The following is a 15,135-nucleotide window of genomic DNA, read 5'->3' as shown; positions in this document are numbered from 1 at the left end:
GTATCTTGGAAAACTGCAAATCATGCTAGAAAAGCAATTGCACGTTTGAAATCGTCACACAAATTTACCTAAACTCGGCAAGTTTCATCAAAATGGATGAAGAGTTCTCGCACAAAGTTTTAAAGCACAGTGTACCACTTAAAATTTCTTACCTCCGATTTAGTGTGCACAAGCATGCATATGTGTGTTGCTAGTATGATTCTCTTGCACTCTTCACTGAATATTTTTTCATTCTTCCTTTTCCTTCTGCATTCCTAGTGAGCAACGGTCTCATCGTTCCACAAGTAAAGAGCTTCACAAGAACCTTTTTCGTCGTTCCTCAAGGAGCAGGGTAAGTCGGCAGCCTGATGAGTTTAGCTCATTAGTTTTTGATCGTGGCTGAAAAATTTTCTCATTCTTTGTTTAATTGTGGCGCTCACACCTTTCTGATAGTTGTTCATTGTAGGCAAAATATCTTTTGAAATCTTTATTAGAGTTCTGTCGTTCGAAAGTTGTCGATAACATGAAGTTCTTTCGGCATTTTGTTTCAGTAAGCTGTGCATTTGCGGTGTTCAACATACCATACAATCCTGATAAATGAGACTTGAGGGAATCGAAAAAATGTGTTTTGTGAGTCCTGTTTGCTCAGAGTAAAGTGCAGGAGTACAGCAAACTATCAAATGCAAAACCGACCAAATTAGAGACTGTTCCATACAAGTTATTTTTGTTAATCGAGATTCCACTGTACATTTCATTTTATGCCACAAGCTTGCTAATCGTGAATGCTGGGAAAGGTCATTTGTTCAGAAAGCCATTCTATGTTAAATTTATTTGTAGCACTATTTTAAAAATGTTTAAAATTGTCTACTAAAGTTACTGTTTCACCCACCTGTTATGTGGGACAACAGTAAGCTGCATTTGTAGTCTAGTCAAAACCTGAAAGATCCAGTGTAAGAGATGTCTGGTAGTCTCTGTATAGGTCTTCGCTTTTGGGCCTTAAGAAAACACCTTCGAAATGATCCTGACAGAGCTTGGTGTTCTTTGTTTCTTTTTTCATCGCAGGTTTTCCATCATAAATGAGACACTCTTCATCACGGGTGGGACTGATGATCAGATCAGAGTGAGTGAACTGTTCTCACACATTTTAGTGTGGAGTGTGTGAGAACCCTAAAGGGTTCCCAAATGCCATGATAGTTAGTCGAACAATTACATGTGTTTCTCTCTGAGCTTTGTCAGTCTTTGCATGTCACAACGCCGCCAGGGTCGTGATGCTACTGAGGTGAAAGCTGTTGATTGGTCTGATTATAAGGATCTTGGTGCCGATTCACTTGCCAACGTGGCTTTGCCACGCAATCGCACGACCGTGCTTTGCGGCCACATTTTCGCGTGATTTGCAATCAGCAATTCCCCAACGTCGTGTAGTGAAATGGTGGTTGGGTATATAAGACCCGATAAGCAGGAGCACTGCACGCCATTTCTTTCGGCTCTACACTCAATAATCGAAGCACTAGCGCAATTCAAACAAGCCACTGTTTCGTAATGTCACATTTCTGCCACCTGGGTAACAAAACCAGGAAACTGCCTCGCATAAACTAGTGTTGCGGGAAATCGTTAAGGGCACTCTTGACTCTTGCCAGTATTTCTTTTATCGTGTCGACCAGGTTCTGTGTTTTCATTTTATTTAACAGGAACGACAAGTCACCAAATGCAATTTTTTTTTACTCAGTTTATATATAATTTTAGCTGTGTGCTCCATTGTATAGCTGCTCATATGGCTTTTCCTTTAACACCTTTATATTGTTGCACGAAGAAAACAGGCACACGAGTGCAGAGTTGGTGTTTTACGATAAATACAGCTGGTGCTCAAGCGGCGGTAAGAGACGTCGTCTTCCTCTAATCTGGAGCCAGCTTCCTCGTTCTTTTCACCGCAACATCACCCTCCCGGCGGGTTTAGCTCCGTCCCGGTGCAAATCATGGCACATCACTTAATGTGGGTATATAAGGCTTGAGTCTGGCGACGTGAACAACATCGCTTGTGACCTGAGGTAGCAAAGACACGTCGGCTGGTGCGATCTCGTACGTCACGTCAGACAGTTGGCGCAATATCTTGTACGGACCAGAGCAACGAGAAAGGAGTTTTTCCGCTAAGCCGACACGACGAGATGGCGTCCGGAGAAGGACAAGGGAACCAGGCGAAAATTGTGGTTCTCGGTGCCGATGATCGTAGCGTCGCTTTTGAGAAACTTGCGATTTCTTCCCGAACAACAGCTTGTATGAGGGAGATGGAGGGCATGTTGTTCCCAAAGTCCGAACGAACTGGAGCCGGAGACATGGCCTCGAGCTCACGGCGAATAAGGCGCGTGATGTCTTCAGGTGCTGTCGATTGGACGAGCCGTGGTGGGTCTTCGCAGGAAGAGGTCGCGGCGGTATTCGGCAATGTGTCGTACGCTTGAGCAACTCGACGGCCCTTTGCCTGTTCGAAGCGCCAACACTCCTTGATTTCATTGACCGTAGAGCAGTCTTTGCACATTAGGAGGTTAAAGGCATCGTCGGCAATACCTTTTAATATGTGCCCGATCTTGTCTGCCTCGGTCATGCTCTCATCAGCTTTGCGGCAGAGAGACAGCACATCTTGTATGTAGACGACATACGATTCTGTTGACGTCTGAGCGCGGCCCGCAAGTTCTTTCTTTGCGGCCAGCTGACGACCGACCGGTCTGCCAAACAGATCTCGCATTTTCTGTTTACAGACGTCCCAGCTCCTTAGGTCAGCTTCATGCGTGTCATACCATTGCCGCGCAGTTCCCTGAAGATAAAATATCAGGTTCGCTAGCATGAGGGTCGGGTCCCACCTGTAGCTGTCACTCACCCTCTCGTACAGTGTTAGCCACTCCTCGACATCAGTCTTATCCGTGCCACAAAACGGCCCAGAGTCCCGCGGATGGGTGAGGAAGACCGCTGGCATGGAAGTTGACGGTGGGTGTGCCATCGAGGCGGCAGGCAGATGACGTCCGCTGCGAAGTTCCGTACTGGTACCCAGCACGTCCACCAAATGTTGCACGAAGAAAACAGGCACACGAGTGCAGAGTTGGTGTTTTACGATAAATACAGCTGGTGCTCAAGCGGCGGTAAGAGACGTCGTCTTCCTCTAATCTGGGGCCAGCTTCCTCGTTCTTTTCACCGCAACAATATGCTCACATGACCTGTCATAAGTACAGTCCTTGCGAATTGAAACATGACATCAAAAATTTCAGTATAACGATTGATACGCACAACTGCTTGAAATAACCACGTCATGTCGCTACGAATGTGGCCGCTAAAGGTAATCATTAGGCTTGTGCGAATATTCGAATGAATGTTACAGTATTCGAATTTGCTTCGAAAAGAATTTAATTTATTCTTAATTTCAAAGTATTGAGATGAACGCATAGGCATATACAAACTGCATGTAACCCCCTGTAAAGGTGGTTTCACTGCAGTGGAGGGGTGCTATACCATGAATATACCTTGCCAGGGGAATTCCGCACTGCTGCGAAGCCCCATTTCAAGTTTAAAGCTCGTTATACCGGCTTATATGCTGTAAGTATGGTAAATTTTTAAATGTAACATATTTTACAGGTTATCACTTGCATTCTACCGAAAGTCAAATCCTCCTACTATTCAAAGCTGCTTCCACTTCCCTTTGAACCAAAAAGGACATTTGCACATGCCTCGTTTGAATTCTAAAAAATATTGTGCAGGTTTGTTTGGTCATGACAAATATGCTAATTTTTCATTATATTATGTGATATATACTATTCGAATTCGATTCAAAATTATTCGACCAAATCACTATCTGCTTAGAATTCTCTTCGAACCTAAAATTTACTGTTCACACAAGCGTAGTAATCATGGCTCTAATGTAAATGTTCGAGTCGAAATTAAGCCAATAGGACATGGACTGAAGATGCAGGAAACAAAATTGCACAAAATTGCTTAGCCTGAAGTTTTCATCTTTCAATCTGTGAGCATTGTACTACAGTAAAACCTCGTTAATTCGAAGGCCTCGGGACCAAGAAAAATATCCCAATTAAGCGGGATTCCCAATTATCCGAAACAACGCGAAATCAAAGAAATCAGCCAGAAAACGTGATGTACGGAGTCACACCTTTATTGTGGCAAGTCAGCCTACTTGGAGAAAATTCCTCCATGCGTGACTGACGCGTTCGGTAGTTCCAGCACTGAAAGTCATATTTTCCAGCCTGTCAATGAGGCGCAGCATCTCAGCCTCGCCGCCGTTGCACTCGACGAAGCTGCGCACAGCACTCAAGGCATCGATGACATCCGCCAAAGGGGGTGCTCGGGAGGGCTCGTCATCGCTGTCAACATTAGAGGCCGAATCGGTCGATCTCGCAGCTATCTCGCTGTCGATGTCGGCGTAACACGTCTGCACTGTGCACTCGACATTTGCGTACTCGGAGAAATCCGATTGGAGTGCACTCCTCGTCCGCTGTGCAAAGCCTCATATCGAGCGCAGAGAGTCTCCCCTTCTTCATCAACGGGCAAGTGACAGCGGTGACAGCAAACTCAGCGGAGGTTGCCTCTTCTTTCACAAAACCGGCGTGCTCAAAACACCGTCGAATAACGGTGGCCTCCACCTGCCTCCATGTGTGAACAATGAGGCAAATACCACCAAGGAGGTCAATGTTATACTCCTTTCCGTTGTCATAGCAAAGGAGCATTCGCTTCAACAGATTGTAGCGATATATTTTCCTGGTATGGTGTATGACGCCCTGGTCCATCGGCTGCGATAGCGACGTCGTGTTCGGGGGTAGAAAGACCAGCCTGATTGCCTGCAGGTTCTGAATGTCGCCGTGAGCTGGGCAATTATCGACGACGAACAAAACGCTGCGCCCTGTGGCCGCAAACCTTGCGGTCAAGGTGCCGCACGTATTCTTCAAAGAGTGCAGCCGTCATCCAAGCTTTCTTGTTGTTTTTATAGATCAGGTCATCCTTGGATGGCAGTCGTGCATTTTTGAAACAACGAGGCTTTTCTGTCTTCCCAATAACAAGCAGTGGCAGCTTGTGCTCACCGCACATGCTTGCACCAAACAAACAGTGATTCTATCTTTGTTCTGTTTCCGCCCCTTAATGTCTGCCTCCTTCAAAGCGAACGTCTTCGTAGGCAACATTTTGTAGAACAGAGCAGCTTCATCAAGGTTGTAAACATCTGCTGCTTCGTACTTGGCGAGTAGTGGAGCCAAGGTGTGCTGCTTCCAGCCGTCGACACGGACTGATCCGCGCTGCCACTCTCGCCACAAACAGTCACGAATGTCAGGATGTTGCGCTCCTTAAATCGGCAAAACCATCCATTGCTGCATTTAAACTCAGAATGTCCAAGTTGCAGCGCCAGCTGGTTGGCCTTCTCACGCAATATGGTCCCATTCACAGGAAGGGTGTGCTGCGTTGGCTTTCTGCAGCCAGTCGATCAGAGCTGCTTCAACGTTGGCGTACGTAGGCGGGCGTACTTGTGTACGCTTTGACGAGTGCGTCTTGCTGTAAGCATCGAGAATTTTCTCCTTATTCTTGATGATGTTGCACAGCGGTTGACAGAGGCACGTGGTGCTTTTCGGCGAGAGCCGTTTTCGACGCCGTCGACTTGCTGGCCTCTTCAATTAAGCACACCTTTTCGTGCAGGGACAAGCTCTTGTACTTCGGCATCTTCCTTCCAAGCACACCTCAATCAACTAATTCACAGGGAAGACACTCAAGCGGAGACAGGAGACAAATGGAGCAGTCGCACCGAATCGCACAATGCTCGCCAGCCGACATCCAAATGGCACAAAGACTCCACAAAACATTCACTTCGCTAGAGTGGCTAACATCGCTGTTGAGATGATGATGATCATTGATCGCAACCGCACGCATCGCCGCCTGGCAATTCCTAAAACGTGGCGTCTACGACGTATTTCCGGTAAAAAAAAACATGGCCTTCGAGATCCGTACATCAAAAAAAAAATGCATGTTTTAGTTACAGCCTCCGAGATTCGCAACACCCTTTGCATATCTTGGAAGTCGCGGCCAAGTGTGCCAATTAACCGGGAAGTCGCAGACTGGCCGCACCAATTATCCGGTTAAATTTACATGTAAAATTTGGGACCGCGCAAATAATACAAATTATCCGGGATTCCCAATTAACCGAGTACAAATTACCGAGGTTTTACTGTACTTGTGTTACTCATCGTGTCACTTATTGCTAATCGCATCCTTTTTTGTTAGCTATTCCCTGCCACCTTTCCACTTAGGTAATGCCCTACAGGGCTCTTAGCATACCTAAATAAACGTGTCTTTTCAATGCTACTTTACGATGATGATAGACAGTTGTTTACTGTGTACTATCTGTGCCACGTTTCTGCAGGCATACCCCACACCTGAAAACACGCCCCCGGCACCCGCGCCAGCCCCAACTCCGGCTGTACCCACTCCGGTGCTCACTCCGGCAGCGCCGCTTGCAACGAACGAGCGGGACAGCTTACTAGTACAACTGTGTTCACAGACACGGATGAACAGGGCCTTTGCGGAAAGGTCAGTTTTTGTTGCTAGCGGTGAGGATTCAAACCTGCAACTTGACCTCACTCAGCTTTAGCTGACAAAAAAATTTGGCTCCTCAGTTCCCCCTTATTCGTCCAATGTATCTAACAGGTGATGGTTTCTTACCTGAGCATAAATTTGTCTAAGGTAAAGATTTGCTTGGCAGCTGTTTTTTACCGCGTATAATCAATCTTGTGTTTGTAATTTTGGTGACTCGTGGTCAAGCAATTTGGTAGGGTTATTTGACTTGTTTCGTCAATTCTTTTGCGGTCATCAAAGAAAAATCAAACTGCTGAGTCATGAGTGTGCACTTTTACATCAATTTGGAGATACAATTTGACGTTCCGAAGCGCGCATGTCTTCCGTCCTTCCTTCATCTTACATGTCGGCCTAAAGCTTCACTTCAAAACTTGCCATAAAGGCTACCCTAATGTGCCAATTATATGAGCTGTTTTCATGCAAAAGCCTTTAGGCTTTTAATTCGACCAAACTTTAAAAAATTGTTTTTCGTTGCAGGTGTTTAGAGCAGAACGAGTGGAACTTGCAGAAGGCGCTCACGGTGTTTGCCGAACTAAACGTGAGTTTGCGTGCATGCATCTCTTCTGGTTCAGAACTTTTGTCACTGTGATGCAGGTGGAAAGGCTTACTTGCTTATGAGTTACGCTTCAGTATGTGATGAAAGATTTATATAATGAAAGAAATCTGAAGTTTGCAGGTGCTTTTTTGTTTAACCTTTATCAGCTTTTATACTTGTGATTGATAACAGTCCTAAGTAAGCTATTTTCGTTTTGATTATGTCGTATGCAAGGAACCGGCTTCATAATAAACTCCACTCATAACAGTATTCACAAAAGCCAATTCGGATAATATTCATACCACAATATAATTGCCTTTCTTCCAGGATTTTCTTTTTTTCTTTCGTTCAGTGAAATTTTGTTTTCTGCTAGGTTTGTTTCTTATTACCAAAAATCACTGCTGCTAAAAGCTTTTTCTTACTGGCGGTTTTATTTGCAAAATATTTCTGAAAAATTGGAATTAGAAAGTAAAGTGAGTTTTAATAGCATTGTGCTTATGGTGTGCTCCATTCATGTTTACAACTTTGTATCCATACTAACATTTGCGCCCCCATGTGTTGGGTGCATGTACTTTATTATATACGTTAAATTCTTAATAATTTCATAAAAGAATATCGAAGGATCTTAGCTAACATTCTGCTTCTGTAGCTAACGTCTTAAAACTTCTTAAATGCATAAACATGTTAAATTACCTAAGTGATCGCCATACGCGACCATTCCAATTGAAACATTCCATATGCATACCACTAATTCCACATCTTGTCCGTAAGACTGTTACGGGAACTTATGAGTACTATTTATATGGAATTCACATAATTCCGTAAAATTGTACGGAAATAATATGGACTCATTGGAATGTCCCAATGGCGATATGTTTCTCTTGCATCATATGCCAGGCTCACATATTGCTTGTGGTGGTGCAAGCTGTGGCTAACTGCAGCATCCTTTTTTTTTTTGTTCCGCAGGTTCGAGGAGCGATACCCCCGGAGGCATTTCAAAGCTGAGCGCGTCATCCCGACCATGGCTATCATAGTTAATGGCAATAAAGCAAAGCGGGGAGGGTGGGGAGGGGAGTTACTGTTAATTTCATGTAAATAGGCACTTTTTAAAGAAAAATCATGTAAATAATCGGCCATCAGGCGATACCCGAGTGTTAACCGATGTACATAAGATGAAAAGCAGAAAAAAACAAAACAAGTGCGCAACAAATCTTGTGCCACAATAAATGCATCTCACTGAATGTTGTCTTGTTGGTGTCACAATGCCAAGCTGGCGCTTATGGCGGACAGCTGGGCTAGATAAAATATTCAAATTCACTGAATCCAGTGCATGGAAGGTAAGTAGGAAGAGAAAAGACAAAAGAACAGTGTACATCGGGAACAATGCAATCGGCAAAGAATGTCAACATAATATAATCGGTGCCCCTTGCACTGTGGCTCGTTACATCTTGCAAGAAGTCTGGTCGTTGATAGCATAACTTATTAGTTAGCAAGTGTGCAACAGGCAATGAATGCAATAGCAACAAATTAGTTTCATTTTCAAGTGTTGCAGAGAGTGTAACGTGCTGCCAACTTTTTGCTTTAGAACTCGGCAAGCCAGGCACAACGCAAGCCTTAACTTGATAACGTGTTTTGGGTGTGTTTGTATGAAAACTGGCGGGGCGACACCTTTTACAGCGTGCCGTTAGCGCCATTTGGCCCATTGCGCCATCTCGTGGGTGATAGTGAACAACCCTCTGCCACGCAGAAGCTCGTCGGAGATTTTTCAAGATTGCTAAACTTTTAGTACCAGCAGAGGCTAACACGCGAAAAGATTATTGAGGCTGAATTGATTGATCAGCTGGCAGATTACTGTTTCCAAGCCATCGATTGCCCTCTTCAGGAAGGAGTTATTAGCCTATCTACGTTAAGATAGTTGAGTATTGCAAACTGCACAGTGATGACGGTAGTAAAACGATGTTTCCTATATACGGGGTTCCCCGTTTTTCAAAATAAATCATTGTTGCAAGTTAGCGCCCGTGTGCGTCACGTCCTTCCTTGTCCGTGTTTTTTCGTGCGCTATCACTCTAACTTGATCAACTTGCCTCAGGGGGCTGGAGCCTGCCGAAATTACCGCCTCCATTTGTTCTTGCTCCGTGTGAGGCTTGATGTTCGAAGAAGTCAGTTTCCCCGTAAGGAGGAAGCGATGAATGCGATAGCAACAAATTGGAACGTGACACGAAGAAATCGTTAGCGCCTCGCTCCTTTAAAAAACGCTGCAGCGAGCGTAGTGACTGTACGGTCTATGGCTTCAACACAAACTTTGCGATGAAAGCACAACACGTACGAAGCTACTAACCATCTGCCGAGCCCCCCTCTAGAGATAAGTGCGCGAGCACAGCCGAATATAACCCGTAGGTCTCGCTCAGCCCTACTTCGGCGAAAGTCGCGCGTGGCGACGCCGTTTCAAGCGTGCCATTCGGCCCTTGCGCCATCTTGCGCGTGATAGTGAACAAGCCTCTGCCGCGCTGAGGCACCTCAGGGATCTGCGTATCAGTGATCTCGACAAACGCTTCAGGTGCACTCTACTGTCGTGACACCTAGTGCGCAGCAGTGTAAGCACGATTCGTTCCTACGCCACTTCTCCCCTCTAGCACTACTGCGCACCAGGTGTCGCGATCGTCGAGTGCGCCTGAAGCGTTGGACGAGATCGATGTCTGTGACCAACGCTTGCTTGCGAGGAACAAAGACAGAAAATTTGCAAAACAGCAACAGCCAGGGCTACCTAGGTGCCCATCAGCTTCACTAGCTGTCTCTTATTTAGAATTGCGCCTCCAGCGCAAGCTATTTCTTTTTATCGCCGATACGACGCATTCATATGGTTCAGATATATTCATGCTTAGGAAACGTTGGTGTTTAGCCCAGTTTTTTTTTTTTTTAAGCCGCTAGTTTACTGAGCGTGAGGTTTTAGGTTCGACACCGAACACCGCAAAGGAAGTATACTTTTTTTTCTTTTCAGCGATTCGCCTTACGTCAGAAAGGGACGGACGGACGGGCACAGTGATTCCGTTGAGTCGGCACGGAAAAGCTTAAAAATGCACGTCACACGCATTGCGTCCCTTATGCCATAGTATCGAAAGTCGGTCTAGTTGGAACGGTAGCACGTTTGGGTCCGTGTCCCTTCTGTTCTATTCCGTCTTCCTCGTTCTCGCGCTCTACCCAAACAGGCTACGTGTCCCTTATCGGCTGTTGCAATGGTGCATATGAATAGCTCGCCGTTAGTAAGCTGGGGTATGTATGCGTGGTGGCCGAGCTGATAAACGCATCGCGCCACAGGAGCGAGGGGTCGCAGGTTCGAATCCCCGGTCCCACTCGGACCGAGTGTCTTTTTAATTATTTCTTTATTTGCATCTACCGCGAATTTTCGTTCACGGATAATGCTAACGAGTTCTTTAACGCCATCGCGTTAATATTATAGGGAGCTCTGTGGGTCGTATAGCGATGCTGTCTGTGCGCGATGATCCCTCTTGCGGCATACCTTGCAGTGGGCCTTGCTGCCCTCAGTAGTGGCGGCTGCCCTTCGTTGCCGTGTTGCCGGGGCTTCGCGAACTAGCAACGCTGCCTCTTCGGCATGGCGACGTCCATATCCGCGAGACTATAAGATTGGCTAGCCAGATCACGAATGTTTACGAAAGCGCGCGAGTCTATATGATTGGCTAACGAGATCACGTGATGTCTTGAATCCATCGCTAGATTTCAAATGTTCCCGATCAGCCAATAACGTTTCAGCGGGCGCCTTGTGGTGTCGTGAAACCAGCCGCCAGATTTGAAATGCGCGCGCTTACACCTGAGAGGGCAAAGCGAGACCACGTGACCTGCAGGCTCAATCATGGTTTTCGGGGACGCCAGAACTACTACTACTACGGCACACGCTAGCATAACACAGCTTCGATGTCAAAATCGAGAGTATCAGTCTTTCCAGCCGCAGCGACACCCTCTCCACAATTCGCGAACAGGAAGTTGTCTGCAAGGTGTGACGTCAGACAAAAGTTGAGCCTTATCATGGGTGATAGGGCCTCAACTTTTTCGACTGGTTTTGGCCATCTATTGTGGTGTAGCTAACGCATCAGTGGAACCTTAGCTCGGAAGGAGCGCATGGTAGGCACATCGCTTCAAGCTGTGACGTCAGACAAAAGTTGAGCCTTATCATGGGTGATAAGGGCCCCAACTTTTTCGACTGCTTTTCGACATCTATTGAGGTGAAGCAAACCTATCAGGGAAACTTTAGCTCGGAAAATACGCATACTGGTGCATCGCTGCAAGGTGTGACGTCAGACAAAAGTTGCGCCTTATCATGGGTGATAAGGGCCTCAACTTTTTCGACTGGTTTTGACCATCTACTGCGGTGTAGCTAACGCATCAGGGGAACCTTAGCTCGGAAGGAGCGCATGGTAGGCACATCGCTTCAAGCTGTGACGTCAGACAAAAGTTGAGCCTTATCATGGGTGATAAGGGCCCCAACTTTTTCGACTGCTTTTCGACATCTATTGAGGTGAAGCAAACCTATCAGGGAAACTTTAGCTCGGAAAATACGCATACTAGGTGCATCGCTGCAAGGTGTGACGTCAGACAAAAGTTGCGCCTTATCATGGGTGATAAGGGCCTCAACTTTTTCGACTGGTTTTGACCATCTACTGCGGTGTAGCTAACGCATCAGGGGACCTTAGCTCGGAAGGAGCGCATGGTAGGCACATCGCTTCAGCTGTGACGTCAGACCCTTATCATGGGTGATAAGGGCCACTTTTTCGACTGCTTTTCGACATCTATTGAGGTGAAGCGGGAAACTTTAGCTCGGAAAATACGCATACTGGTGCATCGCTGCAAGACGTCAGACAAAAGTTGCGCCTTATCGCCTCGACTGGTTTGACCATCTACTGCGGTGTAGCTAACGCATCAGGGGAACCTTCTCGGAAGGAGCGCATGGTAGGCACATCGCTTCAAGCTGTGACGTCAGACAAAAGTTGAGCCTTATCATGGGTGATAAGGGCCCCCACTTTTTCGACTGCTTTTCGACATCTATTGAGGTGAAGCAAACCTATCAGGGACTTTAGCTCGTACGCATACTGGTGCACGCTGCAAGGTGTGACGTCATTGCTTATCGTGGGTGATAAGGGCCCTCAACTTTTTCGACTGGTTTTGGCCATCTACTGTGGTGTAAGCTAACGCATTCAGTGGAACCTTAGCTCGGAAGGAGCGCATGGTAGGCACATCGCTTCAAGCTGTGACGTCAGACAAAAGTTGAGCCTTATCGTGAGGTGATAAGGGGCCTCAACTTTTTCGACTGTTTTGACCATCTACTGCGGTGTAGCCAACGCATCAGGGGAACCTTAGCTCGTAAGGAACGCATGGTAAGCACAGCGCTTCAAGCTGTGACGTCAGACAAAAGTTGAGCCTTATCGTGGGTGATAAGGGCCTCAACTTTTTCGACTGGTTTTGGCCATCTACTGTGGTGTAGCTAACGCATCAGTGGAAACCTTAGCTCGGAAGGAGGCATGGTAGGCACATCGCTTCAAGCTGTGACGTCAGACAAAAGTTGAGCCTTATCGTGGCTGAAAGGGCCTCAACTTTTTCGACTGGTTTTGACCATCTACTGCGGTGTAGCCAACGCATCAGGGGAACCTTAGCTCGTAAGGAACGCATGGTAAGCACATCGCTTCAAGCTGTGACGTCAGACAAAAGTTGAGCCTTATCATGGGTGATAAGGGCCCCAACTTTTTCGACTGCTTTTCGACATCTATTGAGGTGAAGCAAACCTATCAGGGAACCTTTAGCTCGGAAAATACGCATACTAGGTGCATCGTTGCAAGGTGTGACGTCAGACAAAAGTTGAGCCTTATCGTGGGTGATAAGGGCCTCAACTTTTTCGACTGCTTTTTGACATCTATTGAGGTGATTGGTGTGTGATCGAGGTGTAGAACGCCACAAGTTGCAGGGATGGACCTACTGTGCGTATTTTTCATTCCAAGTGCGGCAGACGCGCGCCCGCAAAATTCTCCCATGGTCTGCGTTGGGGAGAAGCCAACCCAATGTCGCGACTTGTGGAGAGGATCTCGTCGTTGCTGGAAATAGGAAACTGCAATATTTTGTCAGAGCCCCATTCGGACTGCGGATTGTTCGTTGTACTGTTCGTACATTAGCAAACATAACACATTTCAGGTATTTCCGATGTTTCTATACATAAACACAATCGGGCTCTATGGGGTAAATTTTGAAAGTGCGTAACCATTCCTGCGCCGACACAACGAGAGTACTGCTGTATTTCCATCCCTCCATCACGTAAGACGAATCAATAGAAAGAAATAAAAAAGCAGACGGACTTCATTCGCGGTGTTGTGTTTCGAACCTAAGACCTCACGCTCCGTAAGCCAGCGCCTTAACCACTGGGCTGAATCACAACGTTTCGGAAGCAGGAATATATCTGAACCACATGGATGCGTTGTACCGTCGAGACAAAAAAAAAAAAAAAAAAAAAAAGGATGTAAACGGATAGCAATTTTTACGACGGTATTTTTTAGGTCTTTCGTGTTGGTTGAACTAAAGCCTACGAGAAAATGTAAAGCCGACATTCAGCATTGCAATTATCGGCAAAATGCTTACGAACAGAAATGAGTAAGCATTTTTATGCGCCTCATGAAGAATGCTGTCCGTCCGCCTGTCCCTCATCTCTCTGTCACGTAAGACGATTACAGCCATAAAGAAATAAATTTAAAAAAATAAATTTTCTTCATGTGCTGCGATTCGAACCCGCGCCCTAACGACCCCAAAGCGAGTACCTTACCCACTCAGCTACACAACCGCGCCTGCAGAATGTGAATATACAGGGTGTTTCAGCTAAAAAGCACCAAGTATTAAAAAATTAAGCATGGGCGCTACGCGTCTCCAATAATCGTAGTATTGTTCTGAGCCATATAGAGCACGTCAGATTATTTTTTCCAATCCACTAAGCTCAGCAATTAACTAAGATTGCTTAATGAACTTTTTAAATATTGACTCTAGAGAAAAATCTTCAATGCAAAAGTTGTAGCACTTGTTCTGAAACGTCAGAATATTTTATCCATGTTAGTATAACTGCCAATCCGATAAGCTGGGTAATTAACCAAGACTGCTTAACTAACCTTTAAAATAGTAACTATAACGAAAAATATTAACTAGGAAAGTTATAACGTGTGTTAAGCAACTTCGAATTGCTTCATCTATGCTAAGATAACTGCCCTGTTAAACTTTTTTCCAGCTTTTTTCTAGAGTGCGCGAAATTAAAAAGTATACTTGGCGCAAGTTAACTGAAACACCCTGTATATATGAACCATATGAATACGTTGTACCAACGATATAAAAATATATACACACAAAAGGAGAATAATTAAAACGACGGCTTTGCTGAAATATATCTCCGCTGTTTAGTAAAAGCCCTCAGTATGAGCATAGGCGTGTGCACGGGGGGGTGTCACCCCCCCCCCCCCCGTCACCTGAGAGGGAGGGGCGCAATGTCTGCCTCATGCATTAACTTTGTAGGGAGCGGGGGCGCTGCAATGAACCCTCCCACCACCCCTCATCTGATTGGTTATAGCCTTTGGTTATTTAGTATTTTTCATGCTTTCAATGTTTCATTGGATAAAGACAACATTCGTTTTCGGCGCATTTCTGACGAAAATTGTATTTTTGGCGAAAATTTCGTATTTTTCATGTTTTCAATGTTCCATCGGATAAGGACAAGATTCATTTTCGGAGCATTTCTGACGAAAATGGTAAGCCTTTGGAAATTTCGTATTTCTCATGTTGTCAATGTTTCATCGGATCAGGACAAGATTCATTTTCGGAGTATTTCTGACGAAAATGGTAAGCCTATATATATATCCTTTGGAAATTTCGCATTTTTCATGTTTTCAATGTTTCATCGGATCAGGACAAGATTCATTTTCGGAGCACTTCTGAAGAAAATGGTAAGCTTATAACCTTTGGAAATCTGCTAAAGG

General features: G+C 45.6%; 1 protein-coding gene across 1 annotated transcript; it reads left to right on the top strand.

Moving 5' to 3' along the window:
• Positions 1–266: 266 nt before the first annotated feature.
• LOC125756342 (nuclear RNA export factor 1-like) lies at positions 267–8,287 on the top strand (the record flags this gene model as incomplete). The annotated part of the gene is given in 5 exon segments (XM_049410914.1): positions 267–331; positions 1,042–1,099; positions 6,377–6,543; positions 7,066–7,126; positions 8,090–8,287. Coding segments are annotated over 5 exon segments (390 nt in total), but the record flags the coding sequence as incomplete, so codon positions are not given.
• Between the last annotated feature and the right edge of the window lie 6,848 nt (positions 8,288–15,135).

The sequence above is a fragment of the Rhipicephalus sanguineus genome, chromosome 11 (genome assembly GCF_013339695.2).
Source record: "Rhipicephalus sanguineus isolate Rsan-2018 chromosome 11, BIME_Rsan_1.4, whole genome shotgun sequence".
NCBI lineage: Eukaryota > Metazoa > Arthropoda > Arachnida > Ixodida > Ixodidae > Rhipicephalus > Rhipicephalus sanguineus.
Note: the sequence above shows the minus strand (reverse complement) of the source record. Positions and strands in the feature narration are given on the sequence as shown.